Source organism: Delphinus delphis, chromosome 7 (assembly GCF_949987515.2).
Source record: "Delphinus delphis chromosome 7, mDelDel1.2, whole genome shotgun sequence".
Lineage (NCBI taxonomy): Eukaryota > Metazoa > Chordata > Mammalia > Artiodactyla > Delphinidae > Delphinus > Delphinus delphis.
The window spans coordinates 26,347,430-26,363,138 of NC_082689.1; the positions used below are offsets into that span (position 1 = coordinate 26,347,430).

The window sequence follows — 15,709 nt, forward strand, 5'->3', positions numbered from 1 at the left end:
CCCCTTCCACCCTCAATGTAGTAAAAGGGCCAGCTATGTGCTTGGATGGTAAAATAGAGGAACCTCAAGAAGATTATCTTTGAAACACCTAGAAACACAAAGATAAATAAAATATCCTTTCCTTTCAGAGATTTCTCTTTACAAAAATAATTCACCCTTTCCTTCCCATTCATGATTTCAGTAATAAAGTTAAAATTTTAAGAGAGAAACGCATCAAATTTTGAATCTAAAGTTTAAAGATTCCTTCAAGTCTTTACTCAAATGTCATCCATCTTCTTGGCAAAACCTATTTAAAATTGCAATATTCCTAAATGTCCATCAACATGGACATGGACATGGATTAAGATGTGGTACATATATACAATGGAATATTACTCAGTCATAAAAAAGAACGAAATAATGCCATTTACAGCAACATGGATGGACCTAGAGATTGTCATACTGAATGAAGTAAGTCAGACAAAGACAAATATCATATATCACTTATAAGTGGAATCTAAAAAAGAAAAAAAAGATACAAATGAACCTATCTACAAAACAGAAATAGAATCACAGATGTAGAAAACAAACTTATGATTACCAGGGGGAGAAAGGGGGGAAGGGATAAATTGGCAGATTATACTAGATATATTATACTAAATATAAAATAGATAACTAATGAGAAACTACTGTATAGTGCAGGGAACTCTACTGAATACTCTGTAATGAACTATACAGGAATAGAATCTGAAAAATAGTGGAAATAAATAAAATTACAATATACCCCTCAGCACCCTATCTACTTAGTCTACTCTTTCTTCATAGCACATATTGCCTTCTAACATATCATCCAGTGTCTTATTTAAAACATCTGTCTTGTCCCACTAGAAAGTGAGCTTTATGTGGGCAGAGTATTTGGGTTTGCTTTGTTCACTGATGTGAACAAAGGGCCAACATCAGTGCCTGGTACAGAGTAGGTAGTCATTTAATTTTTGTTGGATTAATAAAGTATCACTAAGTGACAATCTAAAGAAAAATACTGGGACTTCCCTAGTGGTGCAGTGGTTAAGAAGCCGCCTGCCAATGCAGGGGACACAGGTTAGATCCCTGATCTGGGAAGGTCTCACATGCCGTGAAGCAACTGAGCCCGTGCATCACAATCACTGAGCCTGTACTCTAGAGCCTGTGTGCCACAACTACTGAAGCCCATGTGCCACAACTACTGAAGCCCACGTGCCACAACTACTGAAGCCCACGTGCCGCAATAACTGAGTCCACCCGCCACAACTACCGAAGCCCACGTGACTAGAGCTTGTGTTCCACAATGAAGAGTAGTCCCTGCTCACCACAACTGGAGAAAGCCCACGTGCAGCAAGGAAGACTCAAAGCAGCCAAAAATAAATAAAATTAAAAAATAAAGAAATAAAATACTATTTTAAAAATACTGAAAGACATAATTATCCATTCGGTTTTTAGTTTATTCTAGATATATATTTTAAAATAGCAAATATCCGTTTTGAGTTGCCTTTTCACTATTTAACAGTGCCTTTCTACAATACCTTAAGTGTAGTCAATGTGGAGATATTATGGTGGGAAAGAGATGTGTGCGACATTGAGGGAGAAAGGTTAGTGGATGGTTAGCCCAGGATATGCATACTGAGTATGCTGCATGTGAGTGTTCAAATACATCTTATGCAGAGTTAAAACAAGTATCATGGTAATTCAAAACAAAAGGATCATTCATATCAATTTCCTAGGGATTTCACATGAAAGAGGATGACAGCGCTTGAATTAACATAACAAACTGTTTCAGTCCCTTTTTCACTTTGAAAATATAGAAAAAACGAGAAAGCTCTCCTTACCCAGTGTATTCTAAAATATAGGAGTATGGAAAGAAAATGCTGTATTCTTCTACTTAGTTTTAGAATAGCTTATACAAATGAATTTCGCAGAAAAAACATTTTACATTTCTCATATTATTCTCACATATTTTTGCCATAGCAAATTCAAGTGACAGGTCTAAGTCAAATTCAAAGAGATCAAAAGTTACTTTGAACAGTGAAAGCTATTAACTTTTTAATCGTCAAAATTAGTTGAATAAGCATGGACTATTATTCACCCAGTTCAACTTGAAATTTGAGTCTAACTAGCTGCTGCCTCTCTCTAGGTCAATCACTACAGGGCAAGCAAGCAATAAATTCTAAGGTGAGTTTAATCTGACTCCCTCTTAGTGGAATTGAGAAAGATTTTGTTCAGTTTGCTCTCACGAGACACAGAGAACTTTTCTCTTTCCGAAATATGAATATGTATACAAGCCTTATTGGCAGATGACTACTTTGGGTTTTTTTTCTTTGTTTTATTTTTTTCCCTGATCTGGAATAAGCAGTCTCAATTCTTTTAATATGTCCTTACAGCTCTTCATTTCACTTTTTCCCCTCTGGGTCTCTTACTAATATTCCAATAACTTTTCTCAGTAAAACCTTCATGTAAATTAAATTCCATGTGTGACAGGATCCACTTAGTGGCTTAATTTTAACTGGGTACTCATTTTCATTATAGTCTAATTCTTCATCACTATTTAAGTGCATATGAAGTTATAAGAATATTCTTCAACTCTCAAGATCATAGCCAATTAGAAAAATTTAACTTTTAGTTCATTACCTAATTTTAGATCTAAGTGCCTCAGAGTCAAAGGACTAGTTAGATGTTGATGTTGCTTTTATTCATATTGACTCAACCAAATAGACACAAAATGCTGAAATATAACAAAGAAGTTTCGAGTTCCATCGTACTAGTCTTCAACTTAGAAGTTAAGAGATATTTAAACTGCTTTCATTAATCAAATGTAAATAAATCCTTCACTCAATGTAACTTAACAACCCAAATATACATAGTCCAATAAAGATAATAAGGGAAACCTTACCACAAGGGGCAGTGGAAACATTAAGCTTCTATCTGGAAATCTTATTTCAATAAGATCAAGCACATTGGGTTTGGCAAATGCTTAGATCATAGATTTTGAAAGATAAAATAACTATCCATTATATATATGTATATATATCTCACTATTCCCTAAATAACTATTGCCCAAATTTGCTTATATATTCATAATCTAAATTGCAAACCAGTTTAGAAAGACATTTCCACATAAGAGTAGAGTATAATTTTCTATCCAACCGGGGAGGAATTATTTTAAGTATAAAGAGGGCAGACTTCTGGAGAAAAGCACTGAGAAGAGCAGATGCTTTAGGGGAAAAGAATATTCATACACTATGGCAATCACTTCCTCTACCCTGGCCCCATTATTCCAATCTATATGTAGCCCTATCCATTAGGAACTGTTTGAAATCGTGCTCTGTGTAAGGGAAGGAAAGGGGGTATGAATGAGGTTGGGCTGGAGACAGCACTTTTGATAATCTCTTCCACCTTTCACCATCTGGGTTTCTCTTTCCCTCCCATACCCTGCCTGTTGAAATACAGATTTCACTCGTTTTGGGTTTGCTTCTTTGTTTGCTTAGTTTGGGTTTTTGGTTTTATACTCTTGATCAATTGTTGTATATTAAAGGTCAGTTCTGCAGATGTCTTTGGAGACTTTGTCAGAAAAACAAACCTTGAAGATCACTAGGCATAATGACTCAGATATACCCAGGTCCTGACACCTCATTCCTGCCCTCTCTTCTTTCCACATATCCCAATTCTACCTCTTGCTAGGAACTCAAGCTGATCATCTTTGTACACTAACTAAACAGGTATTGAAGGATTCGTCACTTCTAAATTTAAGGTTAAGTAAAATTGGCTCTTAGAATTTACTGCCGTATACCCAACTATTTGACTAATTTCTCCAATAAGATCATAGTCAACACCAGACAACATCAAGGAGAGAGACCCTGCCTTCTGTGTCCAACACAGTATCACTAGCACATAACACAGCATCTGGCACTTAGTGGGTGATTGGGGAAACCACTTTGCATCTCTCTGAATTCATACTTTGGCCCATGAAGTTAACTTTCAGGGATTTTGGAAAGATCATTTAACCCCGGGTCCACAAGGGAGAGTAACAGGTATGATGGGTGACTTTGGGAAATAGAACTGAGCAAGACTGGCTCAACTCTTCTCAACAGTCTTTTCAAAGAAGTCTGTTTTCAGGTGCACATCAAGGTGGGAGATTTGCAGTTGTGAGCAAATACATTTGACTCAGGGAATGGGGATTTCTAAGAAGTCCATTTGGTTGCAGATCTAGACCCTGTTTTCCAAATAGCTTTAACAGTAATCAAGCTGATATTCAGATCTCTATCTCTTTGAATTCTATGTCTTGTTGATTCTAAATTTAGAGGCTGAGAAGGAGGTGTGATTAATTATCACTCCTAGAATCCTACCTGTAGTAGATACCTAGCAAATACTGATTGGTTGAATGAATGGATGAATGGATGAATTAATGAATGAATGAATGGTTATCAGGTGGCAAAGATGCAGCATAATTCTACTTTTCTTTCTCTGAGACATAACTGGCTTGCAAATTGCACTCCTGCTTTACTCCAGTCGTATTTTAACTATTCCTCTTAGGCTTTGCTCACAAACATGAGAAGAAATGGGCAATTTATAGCTGTATTTAATTCTACGTGGTTTATTTCCTGGGAAACTAGTTAAGGGAATAAAGAACACCCACTTTAATAGTATTTTCTCTTTCATAGTCCACCAAGTAGGGATGTAAGTCGGTACAGCAATTCCTTTTTATAAAGCCATTATATAATAATTAAGCTTTATTCACACCTTAGTAAAGTTGATTTAGTTAGATAATCTACTATTTAGCAGAGTACAGCTAAATGATTAAATAATGAACTCAGTGAAAGAGGGAAAATTACAACAGAAAACAGTAAAAGTATATACTCTCTTACCTTACATGCATCTTCCCCATTATTACTTTTCATACTTAAAATATTAAACATTTATTTTTTTCATTTCATACTTGATATAATATTTATTTGTAACCACATTTAAAATTAAACTTAATTGTTTTATGTTTGGTTGAACTCTTTTCTAAAACATAGATTTCTAATTCAATATTTTTCTAGTAGTGGTTAGTCTTACAAATCTTTCGAACCCACAGATATTAATTCTAATAGTAAGATATTAGAGTTACAGTCTCTCTCCCTTTGACATCTTTTCCTAACATTTCTTGGGAGTGAAACTTTCAAATCATATCTGGGCCTACAGGCTAGGTAATAAAGTTACTTAAATAGTTACTACTCTAATTAAAAATAATTCCACTGTTGATGGAAATACAAAATGGTACAGCCACTGTGGAAAACAGTATGTAAATTCCTCAAAAAAATTAACTATCTGATCCAGGAAGCCTACTTCTGGATATTTATCCAAAGAATTGAAATCAGGATCTCCAAGAGATATCAGCACTCCAATGTTCATCACAGCACTCTTCACAATAGCCAAGATAGTGAAACAAACTAAATGTCTATCAATGGATGAACGGATAAAGAAAATGTGGCACATACACACAATGGAATATTACTCAGTCTTAAAAAAGGAAGGAAATCCTGCTATATATGACAACATGAATGGCCCTTGAGGGTATTATGCTAAGTGAAATAAGCCAATCATAGAAGGACAAATACTGCACGATTTCACTAATCTGACATATCTAAAATGGTCAAACTCATAGAATCAGAGAGAAGAATTATAGTTGTCAGGGGCTAGGGGAAGGAGGTAATAGGAAGTTGCTAACCAATGGACATAAAATCTCAATTGTTCTCAACATGAATAAGTGCTAGTGATTTGCTATACAGCATTGTACTTTTTGTTAGACTGTATATATCGTACACTTAAAAGTTTGTTAAGAGGGTGGATCTCATCTTAAGTGCTCTTACCACAATAAAGTAAAATTTTATTATCTTATGTTAACAGAAATTTAACCTTCCATCACTGGGGAAAAGAAAGAAAATTGAATTCAGCATACATAACCCAATTATTCTCTTTGCTCTCTTTACTTTTTATCTAAAGTGCTTGCCAATTTTACTGTATGTCAGTAGCAAATTTGTTTGTTTTCCTTTACTGATGCAGTCTCATAATATTCCAACTCTATGCCAAATTCCCAAATAGTTTACAACTGATAATTAGTCCATTTTTATCCCCCACTAAAAAAAACCCTGAGGCTGCTATATTTCTATTGTTATTGTTACTGAAGTTTACATATAGTACTGATGCATACTTGACACTCAATAAATATTTGTATAATTAATTTTGAGGAGAGTAACTAAGGACAACATGTATACTTCAATTTTTCTCTAGTTTGAGTTCATGTGTTAAAGCACATCCCATTTTGTTTTGTTTTATTTTTTAATTCTGGAATAATCCTTATGTTTGAAAAAAGTAAAGCATTAACATTTCTTAAGCATGCCTTATAGAAGTAGATTGACCTATCACTGTCCTATTTCTACCCTTCGGCATTTGGCATTGCTTTGGCATTGCTTTAATGAGACCCTATTAAGACATTAACAAGATTGCATACATAGTGACCAATGCTTATTAAAGTCTATATGCAGTTGCAGAGATAAATTGTGTATATATATTTGAATGAGAAATTTCTACTGTTCTGAGAAAGGTATCTTACTTCAAATAAAACCATGAAGTTATGTTGGAAAAATATGTTTTGGGAGCACTTTGCCCTCACTGAAAACCCCACCCTGATCCCTTCCTTAAGACATCATTAATAATAGTTAACATAAATGTACTAGGCACTGTCTCTCTAGCTATTGATGGATTTTTCTCTAATCCTCACAACCCTCCCCCGCCCCCCACTGAGGTAGATTAAATTAAGCTTTCCATTTTACAGTTGAGCTAACTGAGGCTTACAGTAGTCAAGATCATTTCACTGGTAAATGCAGGAGTAGTGGTTTCTAAACCCAATCAGTGTGGCTTGGAATCCACAACCCTCCATCACTCTACGGTAGTCCTTCCCATGGAGCCATTACGTAGAAAATTTCAGCCTAAACTGACTTACATATTACCCCTCTTTTTCTTTTTCTAAGCTTACTTCTATTTCTGTTTTCTAATCTTTCAAAAATGGGGATAAAAAGCAATTCAGTCATAGACTGTACTTAAATTTATTTATAAGAATTTTAATTCAAAACTGCCACAGATAAGCTGCAACATGCCCAGGTCAACCAAGAATGACTTACCTGTAAATCTGTAAATCATCAGAGTGAAAACGTCAAGTCATTAATTACAACCTATAATCTGAAGAGAACTAGCAGGTTTTAAGAACTCTTCACTCTGATTCCAGGCCCTTGAATTTTCAAGCTCTCAAGACTATTAGGACCAAAGATGCTGTAAACATGGAGATGCTCTTCTCAGTCCCCTTCCAGGAAGGACCTGCCATCCTGCTGCAAGGAGTGAGGTCAGTGGATGGTCACCAGCTGTCAGTTCCTTCAGGATCTACCTCAGTTGCAGAGAGCTGCCTTGCCCTTCCTGGAGTAGCCCACACCAGGTAACCTACCATATTAGACTTTTGTATATGTGGAGTTTACAGGACTATATAAGAAAGAAAGAAATTGAAAAACAGCCTGTTTTGTTACAAACACATGACAATATTTTGGTTGAAGTGGAAGAAATATGTCAACAAAACAGCACTGCCCTAAAATATCGTATTTATAGAATTACTAACGTCCATATAAAGCAGGAATCCTCGCTGATTCTTTGATTTAAACAACCTGTTCTCAAAATGGAATCGAAAAAGGAATAAAGGAAAGGAAAAGAAAAGAAAAATCTGATTTATTTTGTATTGAGATAAAGTACAGTGCATATGAGCTCTTGAGTAAGAAATAAAATCCAGCAGGAGAAGTTGTTGAGATCATTCTGAAGCCAGGTTAAACAACAAATACGGCTTCAGGTATACATATAAGCACACTAACAAAATGCCAAATTTAAAAGATCCAGATGATGTTTGAGGCCTAATTAAAATTCTACCCAGAGTTGCTACATGTATATTCACTTTGTGTGCAGAAACAGACATCCATGTGTCCTTGTATTAACTACAGCACTTACACATCTATGAAATGGGAAGAACAGCATTGTTTCTTCCCCTGAGTGTGAGAATTCACCAGCAAAATGTTCTGGAGGTAAAGCTTAAGCTAATTTAGCAATAAGTTCCATAAAAGATTTGAATAAAACATTATAGCTACAATAATCCCCTTAAGCTAGTAATGGAAATGAAAATTATTTACTCTGGGCGTCTGATTGTATTGCTGTTAAATCATCTGTCTATGTAAATTATTTGCATATCAGAAAAGATAGAAGCCCCATGTGTTTATCTCCATTTTCACCCAGGCCTAAAGCTATATAAAATATTTGATTTCTGGTGCACCTGAGGTTTCTTAGCTATTAGTTGACATCAGTACTCATCCTCTTAAGAAATAAAATAAATCTGAACCAACCTTTGGAAGGTAGGAACCTTAACAGCCAGAATTTTAGTTTATTATTGCACAGATAATATGGTAAAAAGTTAAAATCTTGAAGTGTTCTTTATTGGTAAATGAAATCTTATTTTTTATTCTTAGAGTTAATACTTTCAAAATATGGATACTTAAGATTCAGTATTACAGCACAATTTGCTATGTCTAGAATATTTAATGAGACTTCTCTGCAGTTACAATGCCTAACACTTCAGGATTTCAAAGTACTGTAACAGCAGTAATCAATTAAGCCTTACAACATCTTAAGTTAATAGCCTTACAACATCCTAAGTTAATATTAAGTCATCTGCCTTTGGTTAAACATAAACCAATGTTGGGGGAAAAAATTACACGGTTAATTTACTTGAATACTTCTATGTTCTGAACATTTATAAACAAATGAGTCAGATTCATAAGTAATTTTTATTCTAGTTATGTTTCTTATTATAAATAAAACATTCAGAAAAATTCCACCACAAAATACATGTATAAAGTATAGGTTTACTAACAAGCACTTAATGGGCATCTGCCATGTGGTAAATCGTTCTGAATCTGGGAGGAATCTTCAATACTGTTAGCTAATATTTACTTTTTGGTTATAAGTTATTATGCATCTTATGTTTAGTTCTACATCACAGAAGAAATTTATTCAGTAAAATTCTTAGTGATAACAGCAACTCTATTGATTCATTTATAAGAACCTCACATTAGCCAATAACCTCCCTGTGAAATTTAAAAGATCAGTATGTGGCATTTATTAAGTTAAAAAAAAAAGAAAAAGAAGAGAGGAGCCTTGAAAATATTTTCATGAGATGAACTCATTTGGACCAGATGAAGGAAATCAAGTGTAAGATAGGGATTGCTAGGGCTGAGCAGTCCAACACCAGGCCCGACCTTGGCCCATGTAGCTTTCTTCAACCTTCAGTCATTGAAAAGACCCTAGGAAATACTGGTCACATCAAGGACATTCAGTCTTGCATAGCAAATTCCAGAAGCCTTGAAGTGAGCTCTGGTATGACCATTGCCCAAGAGATCTTGGAAACTCTCTACTACACCCTCCAACCTTTGGTACTAGTCAGAAATATGAAGGAAGTCTAATGAAGACCTGAAAGCAGAGGAATGTTCTTTATTTCCACAGCAGTAGGATCTAAATTTGCATTTAAACTATCAGTAAGTCTGGCCACACATGGTCAAATAGAAACGCAAGGTGCCGTCAACAGGAGAGGGTTGCCTGACGCCAAGACTAGTGCCAGTTCTTCTGGCATTTCCCCAGCCAGAATTCTTCGCTTCCGACCCAGGGCTGGGACCAGGGTGAGGCGAGTGAGGTGCTCAAGGCACAATATCAGACGAGGCACATCGTGGGCCTGGTAGTGAGAGCCTCCTTCAATGTTGTACAATAGACATCCCACTCGCCTACCTCAGTCTAGGTCCTGTCCGACTATAGCTTTTTCAAGGGTTTTATGGCAAGAAGCTCAAAATGTCAAGACACTGTTGATGACAAACAAATGAGTCTATACCTCAGAAAGGGAGGTTATGAATGGTAGAGTACATAAAACAAGAATGTTCAAAAGAGAAGCCCCCTCCCAGTTAATGAAATATTGTCCAGCAAAAATATGTAAAGTTGCTAAATCATCTGAACTAATTCTACAACATTTCATTTGGGATTGGAACACAATTTATTATTTCAAAAATTTGGATTATCATGGATAAAATCCATCCTTAAAATGTATCTAGGGACTTCCCTGGTGGCGCAGTAGTTAAGAATCCACCTGTCAGTGCAGGGGACATGGGTTCAAGCCCTAGTCCGGGAAGATCCCACATGCCGCGGAGCAGCTAAGCCCGTGCGCCACAACTACTGAACCTGCGTTCTAGAGCCTGCAAGCCACAACCACAGAGCCTGCGTGCCTAGAGCCTGTGCGACGCCACAAAGAGAAGCCTCTGCAATGAGAAGCCCGCACACCGCAACAAAGAGAAGCCCCTGCTCCCCGCAACTAGAGAAAGCCCACGCACAGCAACAAAGACCCAACGCAGCCAATAAATGAATAAATAAATGTATCTATATGTGGTAAAAGTCTAATACAATAATTAGTCTTGAAGATGCATAATAAGTTTACCCCTACCCCCACCTTTAATATGTATAAAGAGGCTCCTATATAATAATGAATTTTATTTCCTATGAATGTCTTTAAAGCTACTACAATATAATTAAATGATTCTAATTGTAGGAGTTTTTGTAGTTGCCAATTTCTAATCAAATGACAACAGCTCCTCAAAGGTTGAGCTAAATAGCTATTTCTATGTTACAATCAGAATATAATATCTTACAAAATGAAAACGTTTCAAAAGGAATAGTGATTCTGGGGGTTCATTCATATCTGAAGTACCAGAGTGAAGGACACTTGGACTGTTAGGTTCCCGGCTTAATCGTAACACAGGTCACCATTTTTATAAATGAGTGGATTAATGTTAGAAGCAGTACTTATTGAATCCTTTTCTATTCATAAGGAACTTATCCTTTTCAACTTAATACCTTTCATTCCCAAATTCATTTGCAAGTAAAAATAAAACTATTTAGTCTTAGTGACTTTCTAAGACTTGCGAACTCAGAATTTTTTAATTTGTAAGTTTCCTGCAGTCAGAGACTATCCACTTATTATCCATTTATTTCAACTTATTATTCTCCCTGTATACTCCCAGGGTACAAGTTTCATGTTTATTTGTTAAATAAATAAATAAATAGGATAGTAAGATGTACATCCTAACTTTTGGAATTGAATTCAACATAGTGGAAAAAAAATATCTGCTTCATAGTCCTTGAGTCTAATTCATTATAAGCAATATCTTCCTAGAGATAGGCTTGCTATTAAGGCAAAGGTGAAAAAATCATCAAAGATATTTAAGAATTTTTATCAGATATCTTGTCATTGTAATAATTTATAGCCTACAAAAACATGAAGAAACTCTGATCTAACTTTCTATTAAGTCCTTCTACTAAAATGTATAGAATTGAATGTTTTTTAAGTATCAAGTTTTTACTTTTTGGAAATCAAGCCCTTGTCAGCTGCATCATTTGCATATATTTTCTCCCAGTCCATAGGTTGTCTTTTCATTTTGTTTATGGTTTCCTTCACTGTGCGAAAGCTTATAAAATTGATTAGGTCCCATTTGTTTATTTTTGTTTTTATTTCTATTGTCTTGGGAGACTGACCTAAGAAAACTTTAGTACGATTATGTCAGAGAATGTTTTGCCTATGTTCTCTTCTAGAAGTTTTATGGTGTCTTGTCTTGTATTTAAGTCTTTAAGCCATTTTGAGTTTATATTTATGTATGCTGTGAGGGTGTGTTCTAGCTTCATTGATTTACATGTGGCTGTCCAACTTTCCCAATACCACTTGCTGAAGAGACTGTCTTTTCTCCATTGTATATTCTTGCCTCCTTTCTCGAAGATTAATTGTCCATAGGTGTGTAGGTTTACTTCTGGGCTCTCTCTTCTGTTCCATTGATCCATATGTCTGTTTTTGTGCCAATATCACATTGTTTTGATTACTGTAGCTTTGTAGTATTGTCTGAACTCTGAGAGGTTTATGCCTCCTGCTTTGTTCTTTTTCCTCAGGATTGCTTTGGCAATTCTGGGTTTTTTATGATGCCATATAAATTTTAGGATTATCTGTTCTAGTTCTGTGAAAAATATCATGGGTATTTTGATACATATTGCATTAAATCTGTAAATTGCTTTAGGTAGTATGGCCATTTTAAAATATTAATTCTTCCAATTCAAGAGCATGGGGATATCTTTCCATTTCTTTGAGGGATGACTCAATTTCCATTATTAATATTTTGTAGTTCTCAGTATATAGGTCTTTCACCTCCTTGGTGAGGTTTGTTCCTAAGTATTTTATTTTTTTGATGTGCTTTTAAAAGGAATTGTTTGTTTACATTTCCTTTCTGATATTTCATTGTTATTGCAAAGAAATGCAACCAATTTCTGTATCTTAATCTTCTATCCTGCTACCTTGCTGAATAATTTTTACTTTTAAAGTATTTTATAGATTTTTAAGCACTGATCATGTGTGATGGTCACACAATTCTTGGAGTAAATCAAGAACTGTTTCCATACTATGGATGACAAAATTTGGGTTCAGAGAGAATATGTGACTTGACTAAGTTCAGAGCATTGAAAAATGCATAAGAAAGGTTAGAATCCAGGTCCTTTTATTCCTATCCAGTGTGTTTTCCACTGCAAGGTACAACTGGCTGAATGTAATAATGAGCACTGAAAATTTTAGATACTAATAGAAAAAGATTACTGTCTCTAGAGATTTCATATTTTATGGTGGTTGATCATTTATACCCTTGATATCAAATTCCTTTAAAATGTAGAGTACCTTGAAATTCTTTCTTCTTCCTTATACGTGAAATATAACTGTGCCTATTAACAAGGTACACTCTATAAATATTAGCTACAAACAAACGCATGAGGAAGGACCACATAAAAGTACAAGTGCGTCACTGCTGTCGTCAAACCCACTCTCCTTGTCCCTCACCAAGGGGAAAGTGACCTCCAAAGACATTGAAAAGGCAACCCATTTACACTGCAGTGCTTATATATCTGATCCCAGGGTATCGTCCACAATCCATTTACTATCTATAACTGGCTATAATGTTATTAACCTTTAGTGACTAGTCTCATTGCCCTTCACTGACCATATATAACTATACCCTAATGATTTTAACTATCTTTTAAATAGGATACTCATATAAAAAGAGTAAGTTTAAATATATCTTGCTAAGAGAATTGAGTTTTAAAAGTGAAGGCATGAAGAAAAGTTGGTAGAGGACTGTTTCAAAATAAGTGAATAGTAACACAAGTTCCCTTAGATTGCTGTATAGAATTTTAATTCACTACTGTGAAGTTCAAGAACTTCTATTTTTCATGCCTGGCATTCCTCCAAAACTTTGGCCAGAAATGATTGAGTATGAGTAATGGCTTTTACACTGTGAAATGATGGCTTATTCCTCCTAGAAACTTGTCATTCTTAGCTGTGAACTTTGGCAGACCCTTAAAACAGATCTGCCACCATGAACTAGAACTACTTTCACAGTGGACCATCCACGTAATTAAACCATTTTGTTGTAGTTGTGGTTGTATAGAGTGCTTATTATGATAGTGGAGAATTGGCTTCTAGTATCAGTCACATCTATGCCATTTTAAGTAGTTACTCAATTTCTTTGTTTCTGATGTCTGATGGAGATACACCTAACTCTATCTACCTATTTTTGTGAGAAGAAAAAGATATTCCAAGGGACACAACTTCAAAGTCTTAAAAGACATGTCTAACTTTAAGTAATATAATTCATCACTAGTTATTCTCTCTGAAGTGATATAGGAGTACCCTTGAGATATTACTAACACTAAACTGAAAGCAAATGCTCACTCTCATAGCTTACATGTAGTCACTCTATCGTTGATGATGGTTTAGAACATATCTCCTTTCTGGCTCTCTTGGTACAATTAAACTGAACCCAAGAAAATGGCTGTTCCTGGGTTTCTTAATTTAGAATGGTAGTATCTTATACTTTCTCTTGAGATCTTGAGATCTCTTTTTCTTTCTCTCTCTCTCCCCACCATTCCTACTCCTTCAGACCTCCTTTCTCTTTCTGTCTCCCTCTTCTTTCTGCTTTTTATTCACCCCTATTTCTTTCCCACTCCAGTCAGTGGAGGTCACAAGAATCTACGGGTGTTGTTTAGCCCTGCAGATATCATTTGGGCTAAAATCATACTGAATCCTTCCTTGAGCAATCTAAGCAATAGAAGCTGGGAAGTATTTGGAGGATTTTTAGCCAACTCACTGAGCACACAAAGTATAAGCAGTACACTCAAAACTATTACAACCTATTTTTACATCAACAGCTAGAGGTTGTTTGGGGTTTTTTTTTCCTACCGCACTTTTTACAGCTCTTACTACTATAGAAGCAATATATTTAAAGCTACTGTGATTACTTAAATTTTATATTCACTAAAGATGATTTTCAGTAGCAAAGTTCCCTTGTAGTAATTTCAGATTTCTCTGGGAAATAAATGTCTTCATAAAGGTATAGGAAGGAACAGAAGTTCCTACAGGAATTTCATAACTCACTGGTGGGGGCGGGGGAAGAGCACTTAATGTTCTCTTCCTGAACCTGCTCCTCAGTTACAGACACATTCAGAGAGACAGGCTCATCAGCTGATAATTGCCTTAGTGTCTTAATCTGCAAAATAAATATAATAAATTTGTCCTTCTGAAAGAAGAGCTAAGAGGGAAAAGGAAAAAGCAAAGGAACTGTCTACATGATGATCTGTAAATATCAAAATTATGTAGATATTTTCCTCTCAACATTTCTTCCCAGAAAACTTTACGGTGAGCCAACACAGAATAGGGGTTAAACACACTACCTACAGCCATGTGGCTCACGTACATATAAACAACTCCATGCTTGAACCCAAAGTGTGAGCAATAGTGTCTGGGCACAAGCAGAGCCCTGATAGCCTTTTGAAAAACTTGTTTTCTAAACAGAACACTTACATTTTTACATATTCACAGGAATTGTGATCCTTCTTTATGTTGGGTGAAAATTAGTAAGTTAGTAGTTCAGAACTATGTTTTTCCTTTGTAAGTGACACCTTTGCTTCATGATAAACTACACCCCATACAATCTTACTGGAAACAATGAATACGGGAGTAATACCTTGACAGAAAGGAGCCTGATGCCAGGTCTTGAAAATTTCCATGGATGGTGTGCAGTCACATTGTTTAAGCCAAAACCTGTCTTCAGGGTCTTCACCACTTTGCAAGCTGTCAAAATCCTCATCATTTTGAAGATGCTGATTTGTGACTAAAAATAAATGAAATTGCATATACTTTATGAGAATTTTGCTATAAGATTTTTAAATTAATGTGAAGAAAGCTGGGGGTGTGCAATCTAGTGTTTAAGGCTGACTGCACAGTGATCTTTGAAATTCCATTCATTCTGTCATTAAATGTCTTCGGCCATAGCTCCTCCTTCTCTTAAGCCCTCCTCCTGAGGTAATGTCCAGAGATGGACATGTAATACAAATTGCAACACATCAAACACTACCTGCTCCTGCTGAAATAATGTTAGTGTTGTGGAAAAACAGTCATCTGTCAAAGGAATTGCTTATGCAGCTGAATAGAATGATCTAGAAGCAGTGGACACCCTCAGGAATATCACCTGCCCTAAAGAGTAGCAACTTTCTAATAATGCTA

General features: G+C 35.6%; 1 protein-coding gene across 1 annotated transcript in view; it reads right to left on the reverse strand.

Moving 5' to 3' along the window:
• The window catches only part of CPS1 (carbamoyl-phosphate synthase 1), a 142,292-nt gene extending 126,841 nt beyond the window's left edge, over positions 1–15,451 (reverse strand). Inside the window, exon 1 of the mRNA XM_060016165.1 lies at positions 15,171–15,451. Coding sequence (XP_059872148.1) covers positions 15,171–15,296 — 126 coding nt within the window. The 5' untranslated portion in view covers positions 15,297–15,451. The remainder of the gene's footprint in view (positions 1–15,170) is intronic.
• Positions 15,452–15,709: the final 258 nt, after the last annotated feature.